This window comes from Drosophila novamexicana, unplaced genomic scaffold (genome assembly GCF_003285875.2).
Source record: "Drosophila novamexicana strain 15010-1031.04,08,12 unplaced genomic scaffold, DnovRS2.1 tig00004549-arrow-arrow-pilon, whole genome shotgun sequence".
NCBI classification, from domain to species: Eukaryota; Metazoa; Arthropoda; class Insecta; order Diptera; family Drosophilidae; genus Drosophila; species Drosophila novamexicana.
Window position 1 is genome coordinate 66,855 of NW_020825047.1, and position 12,254 is coordinate 79,108.

At 37.3% G+C, this 12,254-nt stretch overlaps 1 protein-coding gene across 1 annotated transcript; it reads left to right on the forward strand.

Annotated features, from left to right (window-relative positions):
- The first annotated feature begins 3,003 nt into the window (after positions 1-3,003).
- LOC115769236 (dynein light chain 1, axonemal) lies at positions 3,004-9,777 on the forward strand. Its single transcript, XM_030713952.1, has 3 exons — positions 3,004-3,763; positions 8,930-9,591; positions 9,653-9,777. Exon 1 carries the CDS (start codon positions 3,083-3,085, stop codon positions 3,629-3,631), a length of 549 nt encoding a protein of 182 aa, XP_030569812.1. The 5' UTR covers positions 3,004-3,082; the 3' UTR covers positions 3,632-3,763; positions 8,930-9,591; positions 9,653-9,777.
- The last annotated feature ends 2,477 nt before the right edge of the window (positions 9,778-12,254 follow it).

Consider the following 12,254-nt stretch of genomic DNA (forward strand, 5'->3'; position numbering starts at 1 on the left):
CGACCGATCGTTCCTATGGCAGCTGGTTTTGACATATGTGCTGCAACAGAAAGAGGGACTTCTGCAAAATTTCATTAAGATAGCTCTAAAACTGAGAGACTAGTTCGCATAGAAACAGACAGACGGACAGACGGACATGGCTCTTTCGACTCGGCTGTTGATGCTGATCAAGAATATATATGCTTTATGGGGTCGGAGATGTCTCCTTCTGCCTGTTACATACATTTACATTTTGCACACAAAGATTATACCCATTTTATCCACTTTCAATAGGTTCAGGGTATACAAATAATGAACTGTGAGTGAAAGCTCTACAGACTAGCTAACCTGTTCATTTCAACCGCACTTTCCAACACTATATGCTCTGTTTTTATTGGCTAATCTTAATGATTCATGATCATTCAAAGAGGAGTAAAAACAGAGAGGGAAAGAGCGAGGGAGATTCAAGTCGACAGAGCAGTATATAGACAAAATGCTTGATGTATTCGCTGCATTTTACAACACTACAAAAAAGCTATTTAATTTAATGGCTATTCATTTAACAAATTGCGCACCAAAAATATGACAGTTCGCTTGTTCCCCACTTCTACATCAACTCTTTTCCCCGCTATCCCCTCTCCATAACCCGCGCCAGCACTCGCTCTTTGCCCCTGCATGTATTTTTCTGGCTACGTCGCCTCTCGCTTGTTAACTGAAACTAAACAGTAGAAACACGACTGTCAACAACTGTAACGCTTACCGCATGTTACCGCTGCGCAACGTCCTGTGCTGCATGACAGGACATGTTGTGGCTTCTCGGGCTACCACACACACACACACGCGCACACACACACACATATACACACAGTCAGCCTAAGAGGGAGATGCTCATGCTTGGTTTCGTATGTTTGTTCCATGTGAGTGATAATGCATGTGTCCATATGGAACGTTCCTTGCTGGGCTTGTCGGTTGGCAGGCCTGCTATCCCCTCGCCCGATCCCACCTTTTTCCCCTCGCCCAGCTTGTAACAACCTTGTTTAATTGTTGAAATGCATTTTGGATACGCTACTGTTGGGCCTGCTGGCTGCATACGCTAGCGTGCCCATTGAATTGGCCTATAACCAACTCGAGCTAACGGAAATTTAGAACAGCTCGAGCAAAAAGGATATTTCGAAGCCGCAAGAAAATGGCATTGTTGTAATCGAAGGACTCAAACTTGGGGTTTTTCAATCAAGAAAATTGCCTAAAGATACTTCAAAGAGAGCTTTTTCGACTAAGTGGCAGCTCTAGAGCGTGCAAAGAGATGGCAACTCGAATTATAAATGAAATATGATGAGAAACATGAGTAGGAAAGATTACATTGATGAGCTGGTGATGCATGATGATGTTAATAATACAAATAATTGTAAAGTTATTACATATAATAGTCATAAAATAATAATATTGATAGTAATGAAAAAAGCATAATTAATAACAATAATAATAATAATTATCATGATGATGATTGAGTTCTCGGAAAATGTGCTTTCCACAGAACTTTATAGATTCAATAATTTATATGCCATACCCTATGATTGCACCTCGCCAGCCACTAGCTGACCGCCCATTGAATTCATAAATTAGACTTTGTATGCATTTCGAAAAATGTTTTCTTTCCTTTTCTGTTTGTCAGTTCTGCCGCATTGAGCACGCAATTTATGAGCGGCCAAATTTCATTTGGCACTCAAATAATATAAAAAACAAGCAGAAAAATTACAAAAAATATAAGTCAAATATGTTTTGGCAAATTTCTGGACGATTATCAAAAACGTGCGCCATATGAGCATGTGGGGCACTTATTTTTTTTTGTCCAGGTTTTTCTTTCTTCCTTTTGCGGAGCCGCATCAATAAATTCAATAATTTATGGCCGAAAATTTGTTGCAGTATGTGTGCGATAACAGCTGCTAACAATTATTTAAATAAAATGCATCATATTTAAAGCTAAAAATAAACGAAAATTTTAAATAATTGTCTGATTGCAACAAAAAAATCTGACAAACGGCGGCAGACGGCACAGCAACCCGGTCTGCCCCCATCCACAAAGGGCAAGGCAAACTGTATTATCACCTCAAATATGTGTAATAAACTCTCCAGGGGTTCTGGCACAAAGCACAAGGCACACATACACATGACATACATGACACAAAAAAAGGAGAACATTAAAAAACACAGACGGTTATGTGGCATATGCCAGTTGGGTGGCTACCCCAAGCCCGACCCCAAGCCCGACCCCAAGGACCTCCATCCAGCCCCAACCAGACTCTAACAAAAGGCAACGCCAATGAAGTTATCAGCGTGTGCCAGACAGAGCTTGGGGAGCAGCCAAAAGCCAAGTAAACATTGAGACGAATAAATAAATTACATTGAGTCGCCGGCAGGCGAGGGAATAAGGGCCAGAAAGAGTTCTGTACCTTAGACTCCCTCCCTATCGTTTAACTGGAACTTGTTAAAAAAAAAAAAACCTTTTTAAAATAAACACGAATTCTCTGTAATGCCTTTAAGTTCGTTGTTGACGTCAATTGATTGCAAAGAAATATTTGTAAAGAAATTTATGGTATAAATAGATGTCGGTTTCATATTCGAATTTTTTAAGAAGCACATTTTTTAAATTTTAAGTTAGTAAATAATTTTGTTGAATACAAAAAAATAAAAATATACAAATAGAAGGAATGCTTCGTTTATAAGTCGAGTTCTAAATTTAAAGCTGGATATATGTCATCTCTCTATCCTCTATTTAAACTATAAGAGTACAAAATATTTAAACTACAAATAAAAGCTAAGAAATGTTATTTTTAACTTAACTGAATTTTGGCTATTGCCTTTTTTTATAGATATTATATTTTATAAAGTTTATTGCTTTTAATAACCAAAAAAAAAAAGCCAATAGAGTTTGTCAATATTTCGAGTAAAAAATAAAAATGTAAATAAAAATAAAAAAAGCTATGCGATTATTCACATTAAAGCTGGCTGAGCGTATTCAGCTCAGAAAGATTGCCTGAATTGCCCAGTTGACACTTATGAAGCCAGAATCTAGAGAAATCTAGCATAAAATTCGTATACAAGCATGGCCAAGGCGACAACAATTAAGGATGCGCTGGCACGCTGGGAGGAACGCAACAAACAGGAGGCGATCACCGCCCAGGATATTGGCTTGCAATTCCAGTATCCACCGATTGAGAAAATGGATGCCACACTGAGCACGCTTGTGGAGTGTCAAAAGCTGAGCCTCTCCTCGAACATGATTGAGAAAATCACTGGCATTTCGGGAATGAAAAATTTGCGTGTGCTTAGCTTGGCGCGCAACTATCTGAAGAATCTGAATGGCATCGAGACGCTGGCCGAGACCTTGGAGGAGCTATGGGTTAGCTATAACAATATAGATAAAATCAAACCGATCGAGGCTATGAAAGCGCTCAAGGTATTCTATATATCGCACAATCTGATCAAGGATTGGGCAGAGTTTGGACGCATAGGTGTTCCACCGAATCTGAATGATTTAACATTCGTTGGGAATCCATTGAACGAGAATATGGATCCGGTTGCCTTTACCGCCGAGGCCATACGCCGTTTGCCCAATCTCAAGAGACTCGATGGAGAGCCACTCATACGTTAGAGTGGGCCAGTTCAAGTTGTTGTTCTCGTTGTTTGTGCAAAAATAAAAGATGCAGCCACAAATCTTCATGCATATGACCAACATCCAGCCACCCAGCCACGCCCACAAAACAACAATGAGCCCTGCTGGCAGGTAAGCTATTAGGCACTTGTCTGCTGTAACCTGGCACTGATTTCTGCCCCCTGTTAGGGTGTGCGTGTGTGTGTGTGTGTGGAACATTTTCTTTTCAATTCTATTTGCTATTTCTTTTGCATTTGCTGAACATTGGCAATAATGGAGAGTGCGAGACCGGGTGAGCGGGAGTGAATTTTCCAATTTTCATTGCGTTTCTGCTGATGAGCGCCATTGTATTGTTGTGCGGCGCCCCCCTCCCCAACCCCAGCAGCATTGTAGGTGAAAGGTTTTCGCCTTTGTTTTCCACTCAACGGGTTGTTGTTGTTATGCCAAGCTCCGCCTGCCCTAGCCCCGCTTCCAACTTTGTACAAGACACAAGTACAGATCCAATTTTTGCCTTGCATTGTTTGCATATTTTTAACCTAGTCCAATCTAATGAGCACACATTTTTGCATACACAAAGAAGGCGTGGCATGTTAACAAAAAAATGTTTGTGCTTGTACATTCGATATGTCTACCTGTCATTCTCTGGTATTTTTCCTACAGTTTAAGTAAGATGGGGTTACCCGTGGGCTGGTAAGATTTAATAGTCGAGCTAAGCTCTTAAGAAATCCCTTTTATACTTTTACAGCGGGTTTTATAATTTTATCACGCACTGTGTAACACTCTGGAGTGTCTAGCTCCTGACTCAACAGAGGAAACTTGTCAGATTTAATCTGAATTTTTAATTGACTTTTTTTTTTGATTTTTTAATTATTTTCTTATTAACTTTTTGTTATTGCTTTTAATTACTTTTATTAAGGTTTCCCTCATAAATATTTGAAGCTTTAAATACTTTGAATCTTCAGTATGATTTCCTACTCCTCAAATCTTACCTTCTCAAGATCCAGATTTGTTTATCTTCTGCAGACTTATTTCCCATATAAATTTTCCAGACTGATCTAATTCTTTATACTTATCTTTATCTGCATTTAATAACCGAAATCCATTGTCTGTTTTTATTGCAAATGAAATATAGCTATGCTTAAATTAAAATTAATATTAGTCAAATAACACCAACAAAATTGATGAAAAGGCATAAAGCAAACATTAAATTTTGGTGTCTGGCAATTTCTGTTATATCTCGTTTTTTTTTTTTTGCCCGACTGTTTTTATGTTTTTGTTAAACGTTTTTATCTCCTGTACAGATTCACATAGCCATATATATAAGTATTTTGGTTTCGGTTTGTTTGCCAAGTTGTCTGCCCTTTACCAACCAACACGCTGCCCTCTCCCTTTGGCCGTCTGTGTTTCTGATTATTTATGCGCACAAAACAAATAAAATGTTGCCTTATTGGCCATAGGCAGACAGTCTGAACATTTCGAAAACACAGACCAAAACCAATGGAGCTGAAGCTTTTTTATATTATATTTATTATATAGCTGCCTTCAATTGTTTTCACTTCTCAAATGTCTGTCTAATATATGAAGTTAATGTATGAGGTTTTTATGTAAGTTATAAGTGAGGGCATATATTATATTATGCTCGGGTTGTTGCTGATTAAATGCTTCTTCAAAGGAGGAAATGTTACAAACACTTACTTATTTTAATTTTGTATTTATAAGGAACATGTTTAACAAAAATTGCATCCAATAAATTATAAATTTTAAATTTTTTCATACATTCCATAACGTTGATTATTATAAATTATTTTTTATATATATACTTTTACTCTATACTTTCACTCAATGCGTTCTTGCTATATAATATCCATAATTAAGCTCAACGAGAAAGAAAGGCTATCTTCGGCATGCCGAAAATCTAATAGCCTTGTAGATCCAACTTTTTCATAATGCTTATATTACTTTGCCCGTATCTAAAAAGCACAGGGAAAATAGTAAGTGCCGAGTTTGGTCAAGATATCTTGATAAACCGATCGTTCCTGTGGCAGCTTTATGATATAGTGGTCCGATCCAGTTGGTTTTGACATGTATGCTGCCTGCAATTGAAAGAGGGACTTCTGCAAAGTTTCATTAAGATAGCTTTAAAACTGAGAGACTAGTTCGCATAGAAACAGGACTATATCGACTCAGCTGTTGATGCTGATCAAGAATATATATACTTTATGGGGTCGGAGATGCCTCCTTCAGTGCGTTACACATTTCACGACAAAATTATAATACCCTCTGCATGGGTATAAAAAGCATTTACAATAAATATCATGTTATTTTCTTGCTTTTGAAAACAGACTTTAATTTTTATTTCGGAATTTTCTAAATAATGCTTATGGCTTTCGTCAATAGGTTAAGAATTTAACTGGCTTGTGTGAGCACACTTTAAAGTTTGCTAGCTTATGTAAAATAAATTTCTTTTGTAACTTTTTAGTACATCTCCCATTTTCTCCATTTGTTGCACCTTTAAGGCCGGCCTGTACCCTGCCAGCTCTTATCATAGTTGCAGCATAAATCACGCGTTTAGTTGCCAAGTGGTTTTTAGAGCCCGCTTTAGCCGCTTTTGCGTTTAACTGTCGTTTTGGCCACTTTCATGTGGATTGTGCCGCCCACCAGCCCAGAGATTCAGCTCCGGCAACTGCTGGCCAGCTGGCCATCTGGCCAGCCAAGTGGCCATAGCCAACTGGCCATAGCCAACTGGTCAACGGCGCACCGAACAAGCAACCAACATATTTAGAATATATGGCAACACTTTGGCAACACCAACACAACCCTTGACCGCAGCCTGTGCAGACATGAACGTAAAAACAAAAAATTTACAAAACGAACAAAACAACACAAAAAAAAAAATACTTGCATAAGAACCAAACACAAACACAGACGATTGTGCAACCGCAGCGCAAAAACCACTTCAACTTGCACTGGGTGTACTCTCGGCAAGTGTTGTGTGCGTTTGCCGTTGTCACAGACAGAGAGTTGCCAGCAACAATAACAACAACACAAATACAAGAGTTTTCACCGAGGCATTAAAACTTGTAGCATACATTTTTTATAAGCCTTTACATAGAATTTGGCATTTCAGATTTGGGCAATAATATTTTCGCAGATGCTACTGGTAGGAGGTGTAGCTGCTAGAGTTGACACAGCAGCGAAATAGGTGTTATCGAAAAGTGTTGTGAGCCTAAAAAGTATATTGATATTGTTGTTCACTTCAATTTTGAGTAAACTAAATTTAAACAGCTGAGAATAAAATAAAAAGCGAGCAAAACGTGTGACCATATGGTGCTATCGGTTATTGATAATTCCCAAATAGTGTACACATCCCTGACTTACCCTTAATTAGTTTGGTAAAATATATTTTAAGTATTTATCGATGTTGATCGACTTATTACGAAATTGATCTCGTTTTTAAAGATTTTACCATAAAATCTAAGCGAGTTTCGGTATGCTTCTTAAATACTAATAATAAAAACACCAAAGTTTTCTCTTAATACAAAATCTGTCAGTTTTCTCTCAGTAGAGTTTTAATTTCAAAATTCTAATACATTGTCAAGTTGTGAAAGTTATCGGCATCTTTGGTCACTTGATTTGTTTTTTATTTTTTCTAAATATTTATTTTTGGATGAATCGGTTATCGAATCGGCTTGTAAAGCTAAGGCAGTTATCGAAAGTGTCGTTAAGTTGGGAGAACTATATATAACAATTGTTATTTATTTTCGATATTTTTTTAGCTCTTAAATGTCTTTTACAGAGCATTTGCAATTCATTGCAGAACAGTGTACATACCTTTTAGTTGCCTCTGATAAAAAAGAAATCGAGAAGTTTAGAACATATCGCTTGCAAGTTTTTGGCAGTAGCCGTATCTTTAAGACACTTTAAGCTATAGCTACAAGCGACACAAGAAGCACACATCTTGTGCCTGTCAGAGGAGCATAAATCTATTCAAAGACTTTACGAAAAATCCAGACAAATGCCAGAGATTACAAAAAGATTTTGGCCGCATGATGCATGGGCCTCAACTGAGCGCGCATGTGTGTCTCTCTGTCTGTTACGGTTTGCTGTCTCAGTCTGTCCGACTGTCTAACTGTCTGTCTGACTGTTTGGCCCACACAAATGTAACCAACAACACACACACACACACGCACACTCACGCTCACACGCAAAACAATTAAAGCCTGATTAATAGTTGCAGGCGGGACCAAAACTCACATTTCTCGCTACCTTTCGCCAAGTTTTGCCCAAAACCAACCCCAACCCCAACTCAAGCCCGCCTGGCGACCGCTCCCTCTATTCCTAGCTGAATTATGACTTTTGCTGGCTTCGTTTGGGCTGTTTAGCATACTTTTGGGCGCAGCTATTGTGGCCTCTTTGTGTGCGTGTGCTTGGCATGTCGGTGTGTGTGCTGGCATTTACGCCCGCGCATAAGTCAAATTGTTGTTAATTTCACAATGTTAACCCCTTAAAGCGTGCAACGCAGCAGAGACATTACATAAATTCATTTGCCAACCGGCTTTCCCCCAACGGTTTTCATAATATAAATCATTAAATTTTAATGCTTCCCAGGAGATCAATGAACATGACCGCAAATTATACTGAAGCGTGCTTTCAGGCGCATAAAAGATTTCACTTCTCTTTTTCGCATATATTTTTTTCCAGCATTCGTTTTTTTTTTCTTCATATTTTTGCACTCGTTTTTTTAGCATATATATATATATATTTTTAAAATGCATTTATGTAGAGAATACACATATGCAAAGTGTTTGGTTTGAAGTTGCGTTTTGTGAGTGTTGGCAGGTTGGTGGCCGGGTTCGGGCTTTGAGGGCGGGCTGGTTTAATGCAGCTGCATGCCACACAGCTGTCAGTGTCTCTCTGTGTGTGTGTGTGTGTGTGTGTGTGTGTGTGTTTTGCTTGCTCGTCTGCGACTGTTGAAAATAAAAGCACAACACCGCTTTAAATGCAATTGTAAATTCTGCGCATTTCAAGTTGAAATATTTGATACTTTTAAAGGGTGCTAAAATATAAAATACGAATTTAAAAACAATACTAATTGATAATATTAAAATATTTAATACATATATATGTACATCAATTTAACGTGATTAAAGAATATTTTATTTCAATCAACATTAACTTAATTATCTAAAACGTGCCTTGTATTAAGTTAACATAATTTAAACTAAATGTACAAATTTTATTTCTCACAATTTAAACACTTAATTTGCAAATATTTAAATAGTTTAATCATATTTCCAGCATTACAAGCAAAATCAAGTTTTGCATATCAACAAGAAGTTGCACATCCTTCGAATAGAATGCAGAATAAACTTGCACTTCCGGTTGCCTTAAAGCGTTCAACAACAGCAGAAGCTGGCAAATATGCTGCGCGGCAACACCAAACGATGCCGCTTCACCCATCCACACATAGTAAATCAAAAAAGTTGTCTAGTGCCAAATAGGGGCGTGCCTGTCGTACAAGTTGCACTTGTAGGATATTTCAACTGCTTCTATGCCTGGCCCTTCGACAACGTGCCACGGCCCCACCCACAAAAAAAAAGATGGACAGAATCTAAGGCTGGTTGCCTGCAGACTGCAGTCGGCCACTTCTACACGTATTTGACATGAAATCATAAACAAGTTGCGCAAACTTTGCTCCATCTGCACACAGAACTGCATTTTGCAACAGGAAGTCACACAGTCAGTCACTCAGTCAGCAAAAGCAAAAAAATTTGTATAAATTAAAATTGTCGCTGCGTTGCGTCGAATTTTGCATATATTATAAATCTTCCTTGACTGGAATGTAGTTAGGAGCGGTTTGTTATGCTAAGAATAATGCAACTGAAAAAAAGAGATGAGCTGTAAAACTTGCAGACGCTGCGGCCGATAATATTAATAGGAAACTTTAACTATTGAAAAACGTTAAGATATTTTGTTAAGTAAATGTTGATTAATGCCTAATGCCTAATGCCTACATTACAGGGTGCTCTTAAATATTTAAGATCTAACTTGCGTGCAGATTAATTGGTCTCTCTGGCATATCGATTACCTTATGGCTGCTCATGAAAACTGAATAAAAATTGTTTTAGTGTTGTGAAATTAGATGAATATTTCAATGCCTATTCACAATACTCATTAAAACTGAATAAAAATTGTTTTAGTGTTGTGAAACTATATGAATATTTGCTATTCACAATACACAGCGTATTTTTAGTGAGTCAGCCTGGGGACTTAGCGTAAATCCTATTACTAATAAACTTAAGCTAAACATTTTTTTATTTTACCAAAATATAAAATTCTGGAAATTTTTAATTAATTTATATAATACATAATATGCAAATTTATATTAGATAATTAATAAATTTGTTAAAAGTTATTTATAGTAATATTTTAATTGATTAATTAGTTAAAAATAATATATAATATTATAACATGACAATTAATAAGTAAGTAATAATAATAATGCATAATAATATTATATAAAAATTAATTAATAAGTTAAAAATATATTATCTTCATTATATTATAATCTAATTAATGCATTAATTAATTTTTACTTCAATATATAAACAGATCTATATACTTAGATCTATCGTCTATTTGTCTTTCGATAACTGTTAGAATAAGTTCACAAAAATTACGAACCTAACATATCCCCACTTTTTTTATTACATACAGGGTATATTACGCCAACCACTTGTTACTTTTATTTAATGTCTATATACTTAAAAATGTAATCAAAAATTCTTTCGATTGCCAACATTTCTATTTCAATATTTGTTTAATAAAATAAAAAAGCCTTACTCATGCAGTACAGAGTATTCCTTAGCCTGTCAATTGCTGACACATGTCCAACTAATATTCACTCTGCTTTTATTTACTTTAAGCCAGAAGCTCGTGTTGTTGTTGCCTTTGCTGCTGTCGATGGTATGTTGCTTCCTCATAAGCAGTTTTTTATATTTAAATATTAAAATTTTGTTTTTCCCAAACATTTTCATCGCCTTGCGAAAATCGCTTGCTTCTCAGCACATTTGCTGCATAACAATAAGCTTCCGTCTTTTTGTTGGCCTACATGGCGTATGTTTAATTTCCGGCATTGCATATACCTAGCCCCTTGGCCCTCCCGGCCAGTACATACACACGCTACATTTAAATCTGCCTACAATAATTAATGCTCCCTGATTAATTGTGTGTGCCGGATGTGTTTATGTGTCGTTTCCACAATGCAGGGAAAAAATATCAGAAAACTTAATTTATTTTAGACACAACAAACTGTCGTCTAGCTGATAAATTTTGAGATCGGAAGAAGCTGCAGTAACAAATTGCTTAAGAGTAGCATGGCATTAATTTGGTTTTTGGGCAAAGGCTTAGGCAATATTTGTATTTAGCTGTGCCTGCCACAAAGTAAATAGAGCTCAAAAATATGAAGAAGAATAAGAAGAAGAGGCAGAGCAGCGGCAGCAGCTGTTGGAAAACTCACTCAGCTCTCGACACGCTTACCACACAAATCTCTAGCAATAACAATCTTTTGGGCTATCAAATTCAATTATGCATATACCCGAGCGAGCGTGCTTGCACACTAACACACACACACTCACACACACACTCACACACACACAGACTCACACTCATGCACGCAGACATTCTCTGCTGGGGCAGCTGTGCGCCATTTTGTTTGTTCATTCGCCTTGCGGCTCGCCTTTGTGATTAGTGGCAAGTTGCTTGATTTGCTTGTCTTGGCGTTTATGGCACGAACAGACCAGGGTTGCCACCCTGCCCTGCCTGCCATTGTTATGCCTTCCTGAATATCCTGCAGTTGATTTGCTTAGACATTCATTTAAGTAGTTTTCACAGTCAGCTTAGCCGTTGCTGCATTGCCGTAACACGCTGCTGCTGTTACATTCTAATATTTGTTGTTAAGACCTGGTATATGTTGTATGAGTATCTCTTTGGACTTGAAAGTCTAAAATTGAAAGTCTTTGAGTTATGTTGAAACAAGTAGGAGTGCTTATGTTGGGAGGAAGTCCAACTAGGGGATACCCTGGACCTTCTTCTGGGGAGAAGGGGAATGAGCGACGGTAGCTATTCATTGAATGATACTTGATATGTAAATACTATTCTAGAAGCTAGATATCAAATTTGTTGACTCTAACTCTTAAAACCGAAAAAATGCGCTCAAATTCATCGATTATCGGAAACAAACTTGCACTGAGCACTAGGAGGACCTACGTTTTTAAGTTTCTAGCTTCCACAAGTTCTGAGATCCTTACGGTTATACATTCGGACGGACATATGGACAGACGGACGGACAGAAAGAAGGACATAGCTAGATCGACTCGGCTTTTGATGCTGATCAAGAAAATATACACTTTAAATGGTCAGAGTTGCTTCCTTCTGGCTGTATTAACATTTGCAAAGAAACATTATACCCCTTTAACCCATTTTCAAGGCGTTGAGGGTATAGAAGTGGCTTACTCTAAAATGAACATAAAACATGTGAAATTTTGAATCATAAGTTGGGTTAGAAGCGTCAGCCGCAGCATCGGGAATTATTCTGAATCTCTGCTTAAAACCTATATGCTCT

Bases quoted from the DNA above. Each gene is read 5' to 3' on its own strand.
- LOC115769236 (XM_030713952.1), top strand. From the start codon at position 3,083: ATGGCCAAGGCGACAACAATTAAGGATGCGCTGGCACGCTGGGAGGAA.